This window comes from Setaria viridis, chromosome 5 (genome assembly GCF_005286985.2).
Source record: "Setaria viridis chromosome 5, Setaria_viridis_v4.0, whole genome shotgun sequence".
Classification (NCBI taxonomy): domain Eukaryota; kingdom Viridiplantae; phylum Streptophyta; class Magnoliopsida; order Poales; family Poaceae; genus Setaria; species Setaria viridis.
The window spans coordinates 33,011,099-33,031,166 of record NC_048267.2 but is presented as its reverse complement, the minus strand read 5'-3'; the positions used below and the strand labels follow the sequence as shown (position 1 = coordinate 33,031,166).

Here is a 20,068-nt window from a genome sequence, read left to right as displayed (position 1 = left end):
GGCTGTCAAGCTCAGCGAAGCCGAGTTGGAGCCTTCGGGAGCTTCGTCCGGGCCGAGTTCGAGCAGCTCGAAGGAAATCTTAGGCTCGCTCGAGCCCGGCTCAAGTCATATCGAGCTCGAGCCTGTCCCGTGTGGTCTCGCTCGAGCTCGGCTCGTTGACAGCCCAGCCCTTGCTGCCGGGCGAGTGGGCGTTCACCCCTCGTCTCTACCTTGCCCCCGCGCCACCCCCACCCCCACCGCGTCCACCTCTCTTTTCTCCTGGTCTTCCTTTCGGGGCGGCGACGACTGGGCGAGCGGCGGCGCCCTTCGCCACGTCTTCGCCGGGCCCTTTGCCGCCGACGAGCACCCACCAGGTATGCCCGCCCCTTCTCTTCCCTTCCTGCTGTGCGGAACGGAGCATCCGAAACCCTAATGTAAGCTATCTGTAATCGGATCTGACCCAGTTACATTATATACCTGTATTTATAAGCCTCTAACTTCGATTTTTATGCAAAAAATCATCGGATGTACATGTGTACACCCATATCCTATGCTGGGTCTGCCCCTGCTACCTGTATTCCCCCGATAGAAATAGAAATGGTAAAGTAGAGCGCGGCGTGCTACAATCCATTCAAGCCTTCCTTTGTTTCGTTCCTTCATCTTCGTGGTTGTCTCGGCATTCCCCTTATCAAGCTCCGTTCATTTGCTGATTGGTTCTCAACCCCTTTGGTCTTGACGATTTGCTGCTGAGCTACTTATCTTATGCGTTATGCCTGATTTACGTACCATTTTTGGGAGGTGAACACTGAATCTATGTTTCCTCATGGCAAACTCATGCTGCACGTCTTTGCGACTTGATTTATTTGACATGTCCAATCCAAGAAGAAAATGGTTTGGGTGTTTTTCCCTTCACAGAGTTCCTTGCTGTTTTATGCTAGCACTATAGAGATTGAATGTGTTGCTGAAAATCTGTTGGCAATTCCACACATCCATTGGAATGAATGTGGGAAATAAACTTGATGACCAGATTATATCATGATATATTTGGACAGTTATAGATTCAAGAACATCTAGTAGTGTGAATAAAACAGTTCAAGAGGATACAATTAGATTGTCCAGATGCATTCAAGGCATGCTAAAGTATAGAAATGAGATCTGCACACTGCAATTTGTTAATACACCAATACGACAAAAAGTTATGATAGGTTAACATATGTACTTGATGTCATATGATGCTGTAAGGTGCAGTACCAACGATGTCTTACACTCCTGGTGTACCAGTGAGTACCGACTGGTAGCATAAGGGTAGGTCCAATAGGGTATGTATCACTACTACTATATCAGTAATTTGTGGAACTACACAACTTTACCATGTCCTACATTTTCCATTATTTGGTTATAATTCTGTCTAATTAATTGCTGTAGTATGGAAACTTCTAGTGTCCATTTAACTTTTATCAGCATATAGTCTCAGAAAAAAAGAATTTGTTCTGATCACAGATTTCATCATTTGCTGGCCAAATTATTTTAGGTCAATATATCAAAGACTTGGAATGGCTGAAAATTGGTTAGAACACGAAAAGCATACTTCTACAGCAGCACCATCTTCTGGTTTGGTTTCTAGACGTCAAATTCCATCGCCCAGAAGATCAAGGCAACGGTAAATGATTGTATAAATACTTCATTCCACCATTGTTGGCTTCATTGTCACTTCAAAGTTCAACTTACTTTTTATTTCCAGAATAACGCATTTTTCTATAATAAAGAACTTTTCTATAAGAAGTCAGAACAATATTTTAGATAAGCTGTTTATTCCAGAAAATACTCCTTTTTGAGGAAAATCCAGAAAAAAAACTTGAAGGCTAATGTGGTATAACCTGGATTTAGGCTGCTCTGGAGTAGCCATGACAGATTAATCAATGCCATTAATGCCACTGTAATTGGTGTCCAATTTTGGAGCTAGTGTGATGGCCTATGCAGCTAACTTTTCCTTAACAATTTCTAAGTTTTTACGCACCTTGTATGTCAAAGGGAAGCGTGGTGTTTGCACCTGCTAACACAATTACTTCTGTTACGAGACTCTGCTGTATTGGACATCTATTATTTTGGAAGTTTACTAAGTTGAGTGTTAACACAATTATTACAAACCATTTCCAGAATGTCACTAAAACAGTTATTTCTAGCTGTATCATTTGAAATATGTTCATTTGTTAACATTAACTTTTGCCTTTTTTTTTGTTATTATCAGGAACATCTTTCATTTATTAACTCAACGAGAAGTCTCCCCTCGAACAAAACACCAAGCTAGAAGGATATGGAATAATTCTCCAATATGTGATCCTGATTTAATTGAATTAAGATTTGCAGATGCAGATGCTAAACATGGCATTTTTTCTTGGTAAGGAAAGCTTGTTTTCATCATAATGGTATTCAAGAACTGTTCATCATATATTGACTGTTGAGTCACATGTGAGTTAGTTCACATCTCCCGTTTCACTCTGTACAGGGCAGAATCGCAGTCCCTGCATCGCTGGTCTGCCAAGTATTGCCCTCTTTTGCCACCTCCTCGGTCAACCATTGCAGCTGCTTTCAGTCCAGATGGGAAAACACTTGTATCCACGCAGTAAGCTTATTGACTCACTGAATAACAAACTAAATTGAAAGGCGTGCCAACTAACTCTATGTTTTTTTAGTGGTGATCATACGGTTAAAATAATTGACTGCCATACTGGGAAATGCTTGAAGGTTTTGAGTGGACATCGACGCACTCCTTGGGTGGTATGTATCATACTGGCATATTTTTTTCTATTGTAATTAGTTTAGCATCATGTGCTCCGAGCTATTGCAAAGAAAGGAACCTATTAATAATGTGCTTGTTGTTTTTTCAACAATAATTTTGGCTAGAGCATCAATTTATCATTTCTTTGTCCATGTTATATGGTTGTTGCTTGGTGACAACCTTGCTAGTTGACAGCATTTGTAGATTTCTTTTTACATTACAAGAAGCTATTGGATATTTTTTTTTGCAGCTTTGTTTATCACGTCCCATTATTCTCCAGAAATTTAAGCTGCTAATGTATTGCAGGTCAGGTACCATCCGTTATATTCTGATATCCTGGCTAGTGGAAGTTTGGATCATGAAGTTCGTCTATGGGATGCTAATACCTCAGACTGTATTGGATCACAAGACTTCCGTAATATCTCTCAACAAATTCCTTGCATTCTATATGTAAGCAATTTTGGAACAACATTGTAACTTATTTTTGATATTCCCCTGGCAGATCGGCCAATTGCGTCCATTGCATTTCATGCAAGAGGGGAGATTCTGGCAGTTGCATCAGGTCACAAAGTGAGACTTGTAGTGTCGACCTTGAAAAACAAAAGAAAAAGTTTTTCTGTACTGTTTCTATAGATGGTTGTTAATATATTGTATACTAATGCTCAAATCAATTTGTATGTTGCTGTGTCAGTTGTACATATGGAACTATAATAAGCGAGATGAGTCTTCTGTCCCAGCCATCATCCTAAAAACCCGCCGTTCATTGAGAGCTGTGCATTTTCACCCGCATGGGGCTCCATATCTTCTAACGGCAGAGGTAGAGATATAGAATGCCCTGGGCTCTGCACTTATGCTTTCCCTTAAGTGTTTCATGTTTGCTGCAAACTTACACATAGCTTTGGTTTCAGGTTAATAATATCGAGTCTGCAGACTCACCGCTGACTCTTTCAACATCCTCTGGCTATTCAAATTATCCTTCGGCCCTGTTTGTGACAAACACTAATTCTAGATTCTGTCCACATCTTGAGTCCAACGTGCCGTCACCTTGCTTACTGTTGCCTGCATACCTCAGAGATGATGGAATTTTACATGTGCTTGGCAATGACAGTAGTTCAACCAGTGCGCAACAGAGATCATCGTTGGTTCAAGTTGCTACATTAGATACTGAAAATCAACAGCCTGACCAGTTTGCTACCCTTATGGATGTATGTCCTGGAGAGCCAACTGCATCAAATGACATGGTGGATGTAGTCCCTGTGCCTGCTTCAAATGGAATTGAAATGCATGGTGCTGATGGGCAGTCCAACTCAAGATTGCAGGGCAGCAGCTCTATCAGTAATTTTGAGAGGTTCGGTGCTAGAGATGATTTGCATGTGTCTTCCCCGAGCAACACTGAGCCAATTCCATCAACAGCTGGGCTGTCAGGATCCGATGCCCGCCGTGCTATGCCACTGAATATGCTCATCACTGGTGGATTAGATGTTCAAATGCTCCTAAGAAATGTAGAAAGTGGACAACCGAATCTCTTTGGTAACTCACGTAACTGGGAGTTGCCATTTTTGCAGGGTTTTTTGATGGCCCAAAACCATACAGGTTTGCATCCTGCACTTGTGAACAATAATGTCCTTGAAGACCTATCTATTGATGGTACTGCAGGGACTAATAACTTAACTAGAGAATCACCGCACATGCATAACTTTGGACGTCCAGGTGCTTCATCATCAATTCCCATTACTGCTGGCAGTTCTAGAGGATCAAATCGACGTTATGCCTCACGCTCTGTACCTGGTGTTGGGAGTTCACTCCTAGGTCCTCAAATTGATGAAGCTGAGGTTCATGCTGCTTCACTGGGTGTTGGTTCAGAAATCACTGCGCCGATGTTTACTCCCGGTACTGAATTGCCTTGTACAGTGAAGCTCAGAATATGGCGGCACAATATCAAGGAACCATGCCGTTCTTTAGAACCGGAGGCATGCCGCTTGACGATTTCTCATGCAGTTCTTTGCAGGTGCTTTGATGTGATTTCATTTCTTCTTCGTGATACTTCCTCCATTTTTAAATATGACATTTAGGACAAGCTAATTAGTTCATTTTGAGCTAAAAAGTTATTTCTATTGCTAATATTAATATACTTTGATTTGGTAATATTGCTAATATAACTAATCATAGCCAGCACAAGTATGGATAATTTACCCTGAATCGTTTTCAAACTGATTGCTAATATTAATATACCTTGATTTGGTAATATTGCTAATATAACTAATATTAGCCACCACAAGTATGGATAATTTACCATAAATCGTTTTCGAACTGGTATGTAACTAATCGTAGCCAGCACAAGCTCCACCTCAAACAGATTGTTCAATTGCTTATGTGTCTCGTCATATATGAATTATACCTTTATATTTGTTGCATCTTGAGCTTACTCTGAAGTTATTAATTCTACAGTGAAATGGGTGCCCATTTTTCTCCATGTGGACGATTTCTGGTAGCCTGTGTTGCATGTTTGCTGCCTCAAACAGAAGGTGACCGTGGTAGCCAATTGCCTGTGCCGTATGATTCTGCAGGGGCTGGATCATCACCAACTCGCCACCCACTTCCCTCTCACCGAGTTATCTATGAGCTTCGGGTGTATTCGCTTGAGGAGGCGACGTAATTTTTCTCTTGATTGTCCTTTTACTATTTTTTATATACCAGGTTACTGTTTTGAATGGTCCATGTATCTTGAAACTGGTAATACCTTGCAGATTTGGGGATATTCTTGCTTCCAGAGCCATAAGGGCAGCACATTGCTTAACTTCCATTCAGGTTGTTTTTATTTCTATTTGTTTGTGTTTGTGTGCATTTTTCTATGTCAATAGCTACTTTTTACCTTGCTTTGTAACCTGTAACTCGTGTGTGGGACTCACTCTACCAGATTTTTTGTTGTTCACAGCATTTAAGACCTGAGCCCGATGAACTTGATCTTACAGTTCTGTAGTTCTCATCATTGAATTGGATCCTGTTTCTCTTTTGTTGCAGTTCTCACCTACATCCGAACACATACTTTTGGCATATGGTCGTCGTCATGGCTCTCTCCTCAGGAGCATAGTCATGGAAGGAGACAATGGGATTCCTGTATATACTATCTTGGAGGTAGGTACAACGATCATATTGAGATTTCCAAATCATAGTTTGATTGGTAACTGCTATATCATGTTAATTGTTTTGTGGTGATGGTGGCGATGCTGGTTTTGCAGTTAAATGATACTTTCTGATACTTGGAAGTCGAAACAATTTTTAGCTAATATTTCTCATTCGTTGCAGCATATAAACTAATATATCAATCCCCTTTTTACATCTATTGCTTCAGGTATATAGAGTTTCAGATATGGAGCTTGTAAGGGTGCTTCCTAGTGCTGAAGATGAAGTCAATGTTGCGTGTTTTCATCCTTCACCAGGAGGTGGTCTTGTTTATGGGACTAAGGTGGGTATAGAATTAGTTCAGTAACCAAAGATATTGTGGATTACTAATGCTTTCATTGTGGTGAACTATAGGAAGGGAAGCTCAGGATCCTCCAGCACAATGGTGCAGACACGACAACCATGGGGATGGGTTGCTTTGTTGAGGAAAATATGCTTGAGGCAGTGAGTTTTTTCCCTGCTTTTATTTATTGTCATTTACTTGCATCATTGCATGAATAAAGGAAAAGGTCCCTTTACTTCCCTAAACTATTGCCATATCAACCCTCCCCCAGACTGGTTTTGCTTAGCGGTTTTGATGATGTGGACAGTTGTTTTGCCATGTGGTCCATGTCACCCTTCTTCGGACATGTCCCTCCCCTTGTCACTTTGTTGGGGTATTCTTCCCCACTTCTTTTCCCTTCAGATGAAATCATCCTGGGTGATGCCAAACTGGATGACGCCATGAGACAGAGCCGCATATTAATTGATTTTATGCCCACTATGCTATATAAAGTCCTGCATGAGCTGGAGCTTTGCATGTTCATAGCAGCGGTGATGTTGTGCCTACTACTGTTGCTGCTGCACATGAGTCAAGCGGTAAAGCACTCGATGCCGGCAATGTGAAACAGATAGCAAGTACCCACCATCTGAATGCAAACCGTTCCGAACTAGCTGTATGGTTGTGTGCGCAGACAGCAATTACCCACTCCCCTGAAGATCCAATCCTCACTTCTGAGTCCTGACGCGGTCATACCACTGCTGAAGGCTCTCCTGATGCCTCTCCTTGGCGTACCTCACAGTTGCTAGTTGCTACAGCCTGTGCGTGCTGCATGGCCATGTTGGGCACATTGTGGATCCTTTCCACGTTCATGCTTCTTGATCGTAGTGGTTACTTACAATATCATTAAGGGGTGATCCCCGCTTTCTCTTAACCCTGTATTAGTTGGATGTGATCATAACTAAAACATGATTGCTATGGTCATCCAGCTTGCTTCATGAGGTTGGCTTGGATTATGAAACAAGAAATAAAAATGCAAACGAAAGTTATAGGGCGTGTTTTATTAAGTGTGTCCAACTGTGCTCATTGGTCAAAGTGCCTCTAGCCTTACATGTTTCCTTGGAAATGGGATATGTTCTTGCATGGCAATAAGAACCTTACACTAGTGTCTTCAAGCCAACCGTGAGATTTATCAAGGTCTAACTGCTCTTGGCAAGCCAAGCAAAGTCTAGATACAACTACTCTTGCTGCAGTCTTGGGTTTATTATCCACAGTTCCACACCTTCCTAGGATGATGATAAGAGCTGTAATGAGAGGGGTTGACCAAAATTGATACGGGAGGACATTACGAAAATAACCATGAAGGGGATCATATCCCAACCCTCCTTTCATTATTCCACCTTGAGCCTAGTGTAGTTGGGGAAATGCCATTGGTTAGCAGCACATAAAAACTAGCCATTCACATGCAAGAACCATGAGCTAGTAATTCAATTTCTTCTACTACTACCGTTATTACCAGTTCCAGTACTATATTTCTTTTTTTCTTGTACTTCTCTCTGGGTTTCATCTCTAGCCCGCCTCTGCTTAGGGGTTGTGACTAATAGCTTTGCTGCTGTAGTTATATAACTATGAAAATTTCTCTGTTTTTGCTTACCTTGTTCAGTTTTAAGGGTTAATTGGATTGGTGCCACTGCAATACCCAAGTTTGAAGATCTGCCATGGATTTTCAAAAAAGAAAAATATCTGCCATTACGATTCGTTTAATTAGAGTCATGCCATAACAATTCTTTCTCTATCTTAGATCTGCAAGTTCTATTCCTCCTCTGCCCTTTTCCAAGTGTTTTTGTTCCAAACAAGTGCAGATTGCGGAGCCCACGTCCACCAGTGCCCCTCCTGCATAACGTGAGCAGGCTTGTAGCCTATTTTACCTGAGCAGTTTTTCTGTAAAACTGGCTGGTTGAACCCAGTTCCAATGGTTCAGTGGTGGTTCGATTGCATATCGGTCTTTTACACGGACCGTACCGGCAGAGGCTCTGGTTCCCTGTTTTACCGGTCGGACTATCTGGTCCAGTCCTAATGATTGTAATCTGTGGGGGAATAAAGGTATGCATTGAAGACAGCATGGACACTTTTGTCCGTACGGAAATACCGGAGCCTTCATGTGGGGCCAAAAGCGTCAAAGGCATACAAAATGGCCATATCTCAGGTAGAGAAATAATTGTAATGGCATGGCTCCAATTAGATGAATTGTAATGGCAGATGTCCAAACTCGGTTATTTGCAATGACACCGATCCACTTAACCCCAATTTTAGTTGCCAGGGATGCATTTAGGCATGTTAATATTAGCTTGTATAAACATGATATGAGAGGAGGTGATATGTTTCTTCTGTTCTCTGTTTTCAGATTCAGAGGTATGCATTGGAAGGCTGAATGAATATTGATCGCATCATGTGCTTTTATGCTTACTTCCATGGTAATTACTGAAACCTATTTTTTAATATATACTATCCTTTGTGCTGTGAAAGCTGCATTGTTGTTCCTCAAATATTGTTTTGTTGGATCTATCATTAGCTGTTTATCATTTTTGTTGGCAATGAAGTTCAATGATTTCTATAAGTGAAACTTATGGTGCGAAGAACTTGGCTGTTGATCTGAAAGCATTGATTGGTTGCCACTACAGGAAGTTTTCTCAGCAGGTTTCATCTCTGTGATTCCGTCCAAGGGAAAGCGTTAGGTCCATCTCCAACTAGATTATGACAGATAATTCTCAATGAGTTTGTTCGAGTGCCTTGGGGATTGGTATGTAACTGTTTGCACTCTATGATTAACTAATATACCTGGTATGGATATTAAATATTATTTTATCTGCTTCTAGCTACAAGGAATCTGGTTTCTTAAGCCGTATGGGTATAAATTACTATAATCAAAGTAATTGATGCCGTAGGAAACATTGGCAGCTGATTGTCTTATCTTTCATTGAACCATTAGCAAATTTGGAGTGCCTCTGGAACCTTTGAGCACCCCTGTATGCCTTGTTGTTTTCAATAAAATGTACTATGGCTTCAATGTCAGGCGGTTTGCATGGCACAACAACATATTGTAATAGTTTTTTCCCTAAAAATATTCCTGTCACTTGCTGGTTGAGTCCTGGGTTCTAATGGACCGTTGAGGAAGTATTCCTCTGGCTACTCTTTGGGCAAAAAACTGGTTTCAACTCGGGGTGATGGTTATATACCAGCATTTAAAATTTTTGAGCAATCCTTGCGTTCTATTTTGCTTGGTCACAGAACCTTATTATTTACACATATGCCTGTATACACGAATCATGTACAAATGGATATGGTCATCACAATATCTTAGTGTGCACTTCTTAGTTGTAGATGTTTGGTTCTCCCAATGCTTCTTTAACCTGGAAAAATGTTTGCCATCATGATTTTTTCTGCATTTATTGCATTGTCTGAACCCTAAAGTTATACTTGGACATTCAGCACCATCCAGGGAAAAAAACTCTGTAAAATGAATCGTCATTGCCTCCAGAGAAAAAATATTTGCTGAAGAACGATTCTTACACCTCGCCATTTGCAACTTGATTCAGGTCTGTGCAGAGGCGGTAGGAGATGTGTAAATTTACATGGCCATCGGCGTAGCTGCCATCACGGTGCTGTAATTATACCTTTGTACATGTATCCTACAGTCAGCTTAACTCAATTGCTGTTGTATTTCAGAAAAAATGACGGTGCTGATCCTTTTAATGTGAAAGTGTTTTTTTTTGTTGTATACTTTGCCTGTCCTTACAGGCACTCAAACGATGCAAGGTGAAATTACATTGGCAAAGCTGCTGAGTTGTTTGGGTTTGTTTTTTCTTTCTCGCCCCTTGTTACACGTGGAAACTGTTTAATCTGCTAAATTTTGTTCTCGTATGGGAGTGAGTGTAATGACTCGGAACGTTTGGAGTTACCGTTTTAACTGTATTTTCCATGAAATACCACCTTAGAAGCGATGTCACTTGAGAAAGCTGTTTTCGTGAGATTTCACAAGGAGTGGTCATGAAATATCATGTGATGCTATCGTTCAAGCATTTTTTTTTCCTTCCAGTGGAAATGACCTTACTGATTGCGCGCTGCAAAATCGGACGCTGTAGCGATCCATGTACTCTCCTGCCCGTCGTCTAGGTTTGCTCCCCGGTAGAATACGATCATGAGCATTTTCACTAATATTTTCTGGTAACACTATTTTCAGCAGTGTGTTCTACACCTTCTGAAGCTCTTGTTTGCAGTCAACCGAGGGAGTGGTGTGTCGATTGTTTGTTCGTGATACCCCATTTTAGGATCTTGAGCTGTCTGTCAGGATATGCAGCCTCATCCACTGGTTGTGTTTTACAATGGCAAGATCATTTGTTTTCAATTCTTCATGCATACTACAGATCTAGAGCATTTTAAGGATTGAACTTTGCTGACACCTGACAAGTCCCACAGTCGCGTGTTCATCCTCGTTTCTCGGGGAACTTTGTTGACAATTGGGACTCGGCGTCTTCCCTTCTCGGCTTCACACGGCCACCTCGCCCGGTGATGGCTGGCTCATCCCGGCGTTGCTCCTGTTCGGGCCGCTGCAATGCATGCCCGGTTCCTGCAGACGAAGCACGCCGTCGTTCCGGCCGGACTTCCGGTGATGCTGAGCTCAGGCGCCGCCAGCCTGGCCCACTCGGCCGTCTGCTGGCTGCTGGTGCGCACGCTCGGCCGACGGCGTCTTTTTTTAAAAAAAAACAAAAATCCCGACGGCGTCAACAAACTGTCCTTCCTTCCTGGCGCTCTACGTCAGGCTATCGCCGTCCTGCAAGAACACGTCTGCGAAGGCACGAGTCCTGCCTGTTCGCCGTCCTGCAAGAACATGTCTGCGAAGGCGCGAGTCCTCCTGCCTGTTTGCCTAAACATATTTTGCAATGCGGGCATTGATTCGCCATCGGCTCTCTGTTATGGTCAGGTTCCAATTGCATGAACGACCGCTGTTGGAAAGTCGAAACCTCTTATACCAAAATAACTCATGGATTAAACAACTCTGTATTCAGGATGACCGAACATTACTAGAAGTTCACGGTACATTGACAATACAGCAGTGCCTCTCAAGTTCGTTTACAATCGCACAAAAATGGTTCGGGAAGTTCTCTTACTATCCTGACGATCAAAGAAACAACCCATCTAGGCTGGGCCACCCGTAAAAGTGGCAACCGTGGAAGCCCTTCTAACTTGAACTGTTTCTTGATACAGTGAGAAGAGTCCCACAGGTGAAGTAAAGAACTTCCTTCTGGAGCCAACCTGGTATTATGTGTGCATCAGTTCTCAGTCACATCCGTTGAAAGGCCACGGTGCACACTTGAGACCCCTCAACACCCCCAAACATTATGGTGGGGTATGTTCCGACATGATCTATGTAACGGAATATCTGGGACACAGCTGCACCTTCATCCATGTTCTCCTTTCCAAATTTCCTCCTGCTGAACTCTTCTACTTCTTGCAGAAGCTCATCCTTTGTGTGGTTGCATGATGTTATGACCTGAAGAGATATACAACAAGAAAGTTTCATGCCAATTTACAAATAATGCGGGTACAAGCATTAGGAAAAAAAATCCGACCCTGGAGGATGGAGTCATAAGATTTAGTTTAAAAAATTTGTAGGAGAAAGTACTGACCACAATGCCACCAGGCTCAACCAGGTTTGATACAGATTCCCAATACTTTATTCTGAATAAAGGACATATGGAGAGAAATGTTAAACCAGTGAAGTAGATTGCTGAACTGTTTGCTTCAAAGATAAAATTATTTTTAATTATACGCAAAAGGTCCAACAAGCTAATCCTCATCAAACTACAAAGCCAACTGAAAGTCAAAGAAGACCATACAACCTAAAGGCTACATTGCTACAGCCATTCACTATAGCAGGATGGCTTGTCAAGACTTGCACACTGAATAGTCTCATCAGAACTAATCTGTCTAGTTATTCTAGTACTACCAACATCAACAACTAAGTCCTTGTTCGGTTTAGCGGGATTGAAGAGGATTGGAGGGAATTGAGGGGGATTAAATCCATTACAAGTCTTAATTCAGGTCACAGTTGTACCTTTTCGCACGACCATCTGGATGCAATCCAATGGCATCCAAAGTCCCTTTGTCTGTAATAATTTTGAATTTCCTATCTAACTTTGTCTCTAGTATATCATCAACCTGACAAGAAAACAAAAATACAAGGGATTACAGATATGAAAGCACCACATCAAGAAAACATTAACAGCAAATCATTTGAAAAATTTCAAGTATCCGTGAACCCCAAAGTATGATAGATAAAATAATTCAAATAGAAATGAAATTAATATTATTGAAATGACAGCTGCTCCAAGCCTATGAAGCATTAGTAGTACTCAACTGCATTTAACTGGTAGTGCAAGTCAATTTCTGTGAAATTATCGAAATGATAGCTATTTTAGATTAATGGAGAGTATATGGAGCAGAGGAAATTTTAGCGAATGCAAAATCAGATATCATTACAAGTTAATGTTTCAGTTAACATCCAAGTGGCTATTCTAGATTGTTGATTTCTACAGTATGTTGACTCATTTCATTGTAATTTTTTTTATGGGGAACTACGGCAAACGGTGCTGTCACGCTGACCTGAACCATTTCATAACCCCCCCCCCCCCACCCCCCCACCAACAGAAACTGCACTTTTTGTTTGATATTTCCCACAACAAACGAAAGGTCCGATAATGTGACAATCACCATTACTGGATATCCTAAATACTGCAATTAATGAATAAAATAATCCTTAGTGATTTACATTGCTTTACTTTCAGATACATTAGCAAACTTAAGTGATAAATCCAATTCAAATACCGCAACTATATAGATTCCCATTAACATGATAAGCCTCATAAAGATTGCTATGCAACCTTGCCCCTTGGTGCTATTTGGCATTATATAATCCTAGAGTAAATTACACAAGAGGTGTACAACAACTTGCAGGGGTGCAAATGTCATGGCAGTCCTGCATACAAGTTGTTTTACCTGTAATGCATTTTACTCATAATCCTAAGTCCCAAATGATACCCATAACAACAAAGAATGGAATTGCAAAGAAAAAAGCACAATTGGACAAGAAAGGTACAGTTCAATCTGAACATGTATACTAACCAAAAATTTTATTGAAGTGAAACCATCACGAGTGCTAAGGTTTCTTGCAAGTTCAATGGCTCCTTCACTGTAATCAGTTCCTGTTAAATCTGTAAACCTGGAAAAATAGCCAATGCCATTTGGTCACAATCATACAACCTTCAGAAGAAGAATTATGGAGTACAGTGCTACAATGGCTCTTTAAACAGGCTGTATCAACTTTTTTGGACACATCAACTATCTGCAATCTCCATTTAGATCCATAATGGAAATACTTTACCACAACTCGCAAACAACCAATACAAAACTAGATTCCCACAATATAGCACAGGACAGCAACACGAAACTGGCTGTACATTACAAGTTGTTAGTTCAAAGACAGAAGTTCCAAAACAAAATTGTAATATGCCTATCATAGATGATGACCCCAAACTCCAAGATTATCTCATGCAAGTGCCAACAACAAACCTAGTTGAGTGTGATTGCACATTATCTTACATCAAACATCACTCAGAATACCCCAATAAAATTCCAAGTTATGCACAAATCATTTAAGCTGATTAATCACTTGAATAAACTAGCATATGGCTGTCACTTTGCAGCGTGTTGCTTGAATGATATTCTTTTTCCTCTCAGCACTTGTAGACTATTTATAGTTTCCAAAGAATGCCACTGGAAGGTACCTTTCGATTAAATGATGTTTTTCTATGAAAACATGCATATAGTTTCAGAAGGAGGCTACGATAAGGTATCTTCCAATGAAAGGATGTTCTAAAAAAAGTCTCTAACATTTTCGCTAACATCCAACATTTCAACTAAAAAGTGCTTAATGAGAGTCTCTCTTGGGTAGTTAAGGTATGGTTAATATTAAGTATTTCTTTCAGTCATTTTTAAAATAAACAAGGACTAAGTGACATCACTTTTTAGCATAAAGAACTTTATAAACAAGATTACTTATGAATTATACAGTTACTTAAAGAGATATTCAGCAGACCAAGATCCTGTTTCATTCATCGACAAATACATTATTATAGGGGAGCTGATTAAACATCATTAAGAGAAAATCGATAGTACCCCTGCTTAGCAAGTGCTTGCAAAAGAAGGCCATTCCCAGTTCCAACATCAAGCACAGGGTAGTTGGAGAATAATTTTTCATCGACTTCACTTTTGATGCTGTCATGACCAGATGGAATCCCGCCTTGGATAATGTTACACAAACTTTTTGTCCAAACAGCAACTGTATCCATTACATCTGCACCAAACCTACAAACAGGAGGTTCTGCTCACAACCTAAAATAAAAAAAAACCCTCTAGTTTCACAGTATTATAGGGAAAATTGCAACAGGAAGCTTAAAAAAACAATGAATCATCATTTCCTATAAACAAAGAATCACCTTTAATAACTAAGTGAAGGATATAATATTTTAGCCATGTGAATTCTGAGTTCGGTGTACACAAATGCGAAGTACACCAAAAGAACTTCTTTGAGCAAATGAAACAGTAGATAATATAATAGCATGAAATTAATTAGCATAAGCAACGTGGCCAATGAACACAAAATGTGCCACTGGTTTTACTTAATGTGAAGATTTTGATAGTTGATATCAAAAAGGTGGGATGTGGTCACCATATTTCTCCAGCATGCCCATGTTCCTGAAAATTCGCAAGATCTTCTGAATAAGAAGCATCCCAATAGCTTTGGAGACCCAGCACTGATCCTTCAACATCACCAGGATCTTGATCGTCCTTATCAGAACTGCCTCATACAAGGACAATTTAGAAGACATTAAAAAGGGTAATAATTGTTTATCTATGTAAATACATGTCAAAAACATTCAAGGATACAAATAAACAGGAAACAGCTGGGTTGCCATCTGTACCTGGTAGCAGGAGGCAGATCGAGGAGGTTCATCTGACCTCTAACAAGAGATTCTAAACTACAGGTTTCGAGGTTCTGGAGAATTGGGTGTATTCTATTAAAGAGACTAGACGTATGCCACTTCCATTAGGTGTGGTGGAGTGGCAGTGTGGCACACCTCTGCCTCTTGGTCTCGCTCCTCCTTGCGACAATAGATGTCAAGTTGCCAATCTTAGAAGAGGATCACGCTCCAGGGAAACAAACATGGTCTTACTAAATTCGTAGTCTGGTGGTCAAAGGAAAGATATGCTTATGCCTAGTTTCTTTTTTCATTTGTTATTTGGCAGAAATCATGGATAAGAAACAATTGGGTTTGCAATCCATATCTCTTCTAGTATTTATTCCAACGGTGATGGGTCCATGTGACTCCCAAATATCACTGACCATACGGAAAACTCTTCTTTCAGGGCAAAAACTCTGTTTGGATTTTTATTTATAGAAAAAAAATAGATTAGTCGCACTTAAAAGGTAGTTCTAAGGCCCCGTTTGGATCCTCCCAGCTTATTATGCACTTCAATAGCTGGGGGATCCAGCTTGTAGCTTTATATAAGCTGGGTGGTTGGATAGTTGAAAACTGAACTAGGCTATAAGCTGGGATGTTGTAATGTGATTGATTTATACATTGCTGTTAATGTCACCTAAGTAGGGAGATGAAACTTGTGTAAGACATGGAGGGTAGCTCTGTTATCTTTTGGTACTTGTTGATGCTGGTCAGATCGGCAGCCCTGTGTTGTTATGTGCTGTAGGCTGGCTAGCACTGCTGCTGTGATTGACACAGAGGTAGTTTACATGTGGTCATGAACTTGATTGAATTGTGTTGCTCTTACGTAATGAAATTTCGGGTTCGTCCATTGTAAAAAATAAAATTAAAAATTTTAAAAAAGCTGGGCTTGTTTGGGTCAGCTAGCTTTCTATTAGCTCTAACTGATTTGAATGGGGCCTGAGTTACTCACAAAAAAGCCAAAAGTTAGTTTTATTTGGCACTTATGAACTCAAAAGGATCGATAAACACGGAATAATAAGTAACTGCACATAAAATTTGACATGCATCTGGTCTTCGGATGACAGTAATAGGAAAGTAACCAAAAAGGCATCCATCGCACTCAAAAATCCTAAACATAATCAGCAAGCTGGAATTAATTTTAAAAAGAAGTGCACAAAGCAAAAGGTGCTGACAGCTGCCACAATACTACAATAGACCATAACCCCGGACAGCAGTTCAAACTCTACAATAACAAGCATTATCGGGTCCCCAGCAATTCACTAGATCTAAATTTTGAGTTCGATAGCGTGCAGTTCGCGCCCGAATGAGACAATTCGGACAGAAACGGTATAGTACCAGTAATCGGAGGCGGCGGAGGGGAAGTTAGCGGAGGCCGCGGCAGCGGCGAGCACCTCGGCGGCGTCGGCGTAGCGCTGGTCGTCGTCGAGCGTGCTCCCGTACTCGCTCCGCACGGACCACGAGTCGGCCGCCACGGACCGCTCGTCGTCCGACGCCATTTCCAGGCCCCCGCTGCCGCCGCCAGCACCGGCGAGCGCGACGGAGGGCGGGAGCTGGGGGCGGGGCGGCGTGCCAACGGGCATCTCGGGCTCCTCGGGCGTCAGCCTTATTCCAGCCATGGCGGATCGGGTATCCGTGCGGGAGATCGCGACGAGGGCGGGGGCAGGGCGCGGCGGACGCTGGGATTTGGGAAGGGGGCTCGGACCGGAGGCCGCTTCGACTTTTTTTGCCAACTGCGCGGTGGCAATCCGTAATTGCTGATGGAGATGGAGTTTCCTTGTCGGGTCTGTGTGCCCCCGAACTCACACGTCACTGCACGCAAGACGCGTACAGGGATGTGACTAAAGTTTAATCCGTGGCACGTTGAATATTCGAAGGCTAATTAGAAGGACTAAATATGTAATTATAAACTAATTGCACAGGTGGAGGCTAATCGACGAGACGAATCTATTAAGCCTAATTAATTTATCATTAGTAAATAGTTACTATAGCAGCACATTGTCAAATCATGAACTATTTAGACTTAACAGATTCGTCTCGCTATTTAGCCTCCATCTGTGCAATGGATTTTGTAAATAGTCTATGTTTAATACTCCTAATTAGTATCTAAATATTCGATGTGACGGGACTAAACTTTAGGGGGTGGGAACCCCCTAAATCGGTAAAATGGGTCAGAATTAGTGGAGGGAAAGAAACTTAAAAATAAGTAAGGAGAATTGCAAATAAAATACTCTTGTATATATTTTTAAATTTCTTACATGAATATTAAAACAGCCTACCATTTAATTAACTATTTTCTTAAATATTTTTCATTTGGGTCCTGAATGGGCCAGTTCTATCCAAGCCGAGCCTATGCCCACCCACTATCCTCATCCGCATGCTGATCCGCATTCACCGCTCGTTCTTTCCCCAATTAGGGATGGGCATGATACGTGAAGCCCGTATCCGAGAAACATGAACGCAGTTTACCTGAAACTCGACACCTGAATTTCCCTCTCGGCTTTGAAGCCAAGACACCCAAATTGGATGTTGCACATTTGTATGGTTTCTAGATAATTTTCTCAAAGGCTTGTTTTGGTGTGCATTTAAAAATATTTGGATTTCGGATCCTCACATCTTGGTTTGTTACAATGACCGTGGTTATGTATTGTTGGTTGTGCCTCACATTTTTGTAGTAAATTATATTATACTTTCTCCGTTCCAAAAAGAATGATGTTTTGATATTCAAATTTTGTGCCGAAAAAGAATAACGTTATAGGATTTAAATCTTATGCATGATAATTTTGTGCGTTGATCTCATGCATGCATAATTAAATTGAAACATGTTTTCTCCATTTTCTATATGCAAACTGAACTAACTAAGGGTACATGCGTCTTTTTCGTTCACCCCTAATCTATCTGGAAAAATCTTAGAAAGTCATTCTTTTTGGGACGGAAGGAGTATGCTCCTATATCAATTCTCTCAAAATCTTGATCAAAATCTTCATCAAATCTCTCTTGGGTTCATCTCTGTGTCGGAGCTGCAGAATATTGGCTGAGCCACAAGGTCGGCCAGAAAAGCCTCTTTGAGTAAAACCCGATTGAGCTTGAAGAAATCTCAGCTGAGCATCAAGGTAGGCCGGAAAAGGGTCTCTAGATGTTTTTGAATATATCTCGACCGAGCTTGGGCAAATCTTGGCAGAGCCTCAACTTGGGCCGATTTTCAAGTTCCAGATATGTATACTCTCATCCAGCCCCTTCTCTCCTAGTCCTCAAATATTATCCTCTCAGCCCAACTCCTCTTTTTCTCATATGCACCCCATTCACCTGTGTGCCTCTCTCGCCGTCCCTCGTGCCATCTCCCATTCGTCCCTTGTCCCTATGTCTTCTCGTGCAACTAGGCGGTAGGATGGAGGCCATGGTCCTACGGGCGGCGCTCCAACCGACAGCCCATTGACCGACGGTGGGGGTGACATTGGTGATCGGTGACCTCAACCTCAAGCTTGTCTTCCTCCTTGCTCCACTTCCTCCTTGCTCCACTTGAGGGGGAAATTCTCCTTCTTGGTGGGGTTCTTCCTCAAGGTCATCTACTCCAGTTGAACCGAGATTTTGAATCTCTTTTGCATGGTAACTATTCTTCAAGGTATACCCAATCTTCCCATGACTCGATCTACTTTTCTAAGGTAGTAGAGTCAAATCCCTCTTGTAGAACACTTCCTAGCATCACTCTACTTGGATCTACAAGGGTTTGCAATTTCATTGGATATTTTCTTTGGATTTACTCAACCTCACATCCTAGGTTTCCTAAGCTCGGCTGAACCGAGCTATCTCAGCTCAGCCGGCCCAGTGCTTTGACTTATCACCTTGCTCTTGCACGTGACCTTTCTTTTATGTCCAATCATGTTCCTATCTTGTAGCGTCATGGATCGTGAACGTCACCTCGCAATGTACACTATGAGGAAACAAGTGATGTTGGCTACAAAAAGTGATAAAGAGAAGATAGTTGTAACGACCGACCCCTAAGCCTTTTCAGTTAGTCTTGATCGCAACCCTTGATCCTAGTCGTCTATCTTGCTTGACCGCACCTAAGTGCTCAGTTTTCCGCCTGGTCCCGACCCCTGGATCCGACCCCTTCCCGCTTCGCTCCTCTTCCGACCCCGGCGAGCCCAGCCCACCGTCGGATTCTGCTAATCTTCCTCACCCGTCCGATCTATCCACCGGTGGACCCGTGATATCTTTTTTCCAGATCCCCCGCGACAGCCGCACTCGAGTTGCATGGCCGCCTCAGAGTCTTCCTGCCGCGTGGCTCGTCTTCTCCGACGCCTGCCGCTCAGTTTTGTCTCTGGCAAGCAACAGAGTGGGGTCCCGCGCCCCCTTTTTCCCCAATGCAGCGGAAGCCCTCTGCACCCCTTTCTGCAGAGCCTCGCCTCCCGCGCCCATCATCACGCCACCAGATCCCGGCCCCAGAGCCCGATGTCGCCCATCTTTTCCGTCCCTTCAGCCACAGTTGCGCCGCCCGGTCGCCGCTACACGACGATTCCTCCACCGCCAACCCCGACCGCGGCCGCGACAGTTCCTTTCCCCCGCTCTGACAGAAGCCGCTCGACAATCTGTTGTTCCGCGCTCTCCCTCGCGCCCACGTCCGCCTGTCTTCTCACCTGTGCGCCCTCGATTCTAGCACCGTTAAACCGGTCGCTTCTATCACCTCTTCCGCACGGCGACGCCCGCTTTCCGCCAAATCTCAACCACCAGTCTACCCGCTCCTACGTCGCCCTGACGGCAGAACGCAATGATCGCTGGCGTCACCCC

General features: G+C 42.3%; 2 protein-coding genes across 4 annotated transcripts; one reads left to right on the top strand and one right to left on the bottom strand.

Annotated features, from left to right (window-relative positions):
* Positions 1 to 195: 195 nt before the first annotated feature.
* Positions 196 to 10,055, top strand: LOC117857059 (uncharacterized). Of its 3 annotated transcripts, XM_034739537.2 has the most exons (19): positions 196 to 353; positions 1,511 to 1,639; positions 2,228 to 2,377; positions 2,486 to 2,602; positions 2,673 to 2,757; positions 3,065 to 3,173; positions 3,261 to 3,328; positions 3,450 to 3,575; positions 3,667 to 4,351; positions 4,469 to 4,766; positions 5,207 to 5,410; positions 5,506 to 5,566; positions 5,780 to 5,893; positions 6,111 to 6,224; positions 6,296 to 6,385; positions 8,063 to 8,406; positions 8,605 to 8,674; positions 8,882 to 9,000; positions 9,797 to 10,055. In XM_034739537.2, the coding sequence occupies exons 2-16, from the start codon at positions 1,533 to 1,535 to the stop codon at positions 8,099 to 8,101; spliced, it is 2,367 nt and encodes a 788-aa protein (XP_034595428.1). In that variant the 5' UTR covers positions 196 to 353; positions 1,511 to 1,532; the 3' UTR covers positions 8,102 to 8,406; positions 8,605 to 8,674; positions 8,882 to 9,000; positions 9,797 to 10,055. The 3 variants fall into 3 exon arrangements, with proteins under 3 accessions (XP_034595428.1, XP_034595426.1, XP_034595427.1); XM_034739535.2 differs by having other exon boundaries at positions 3,667 to 4,766; XM_034739536.2 differs by lacking the exon at positions 8,063 to 8,406 and having other exon boundaries at positions 3,667 to 4,766.
* A 1,187-nt stretch (positions 10,056 to 11,242) lies between these two features.
* LOC117857060 (uncharacterized) lies at positions 11,243 to 17,022 on the bottom strand. Its single transcript, XM_034739538.2, has 7 exons — positions 16,619 to 17,022; positions 14,989 to 15,117; positions 14,436 to 14,624; positions 13,383 to 13,479; positions 12,316 to 12,419; positions 11,888 to 11,939; positions 11,243 to 11,751 (listed from the first exon to the last, which is right to left on the bottom strand). Exons 1-7 carry the CDS (start codon positions 16,897 to 16,899, stop codon positions 11,542 to 11,544), a joined length of 1,062 nt encoding a protein of 353 aa, XP_034595429.1. The 5' UTR covers positions 16,900 to 17,022; the 3' UTR covers positions 11,243 to 11,541.
* Positions 17,023 to 20,068: the final 3,046 nt, after the last annotated feature.

Excerpts from the sequence above, each read along its gene's own strand:
- LOC117857059 (XM_034739535.2), top strand. The coding sequence starts at position 1,533 with ATGGCTGAAAATTGGTTAGAACACGAAAAGCATACTTCTACAGCAGCA. Across the intron at positions 4,767-5,206 it reads TCTCATGCAGTTCTTTGCAG|TGAAATGGGTGCCCATTTTT; the intron begins GTGCTTTGATGT and ends TTAATTCTACAG. Across the intron at positions 6,225-6,295 it reads GTCTTGTTTATGGGACTAAG|GAAGGGAAGCTCAGGATCCT; the intron begins GTGGGTATAGAA and ends GGTGAACTATAG.
- LOC117857060 (XM_034739538.2), bottom strand. The coding sequence starts at position 16,899 with ATGGCTGGAATAAGGCTGACGCCCGAGGAGCCCGAGATGCCCGTTGGC. Across the intron at positions 13,480-14,435 it reads CAAGCACTTGCTAAGCAGGG|GTTTACAGATTTAACAGGAA; the intron begins GTACTATCGATT and ends CTATTTTTCCAG. Across the intron at positions 11,940-12,315 it reads CCAGATGGTCGTGCGAAAAG|AATAAAGTATTGGGAATCTG; the intron begins GTACAACTGTGA and ends TCCTTTATTCAG.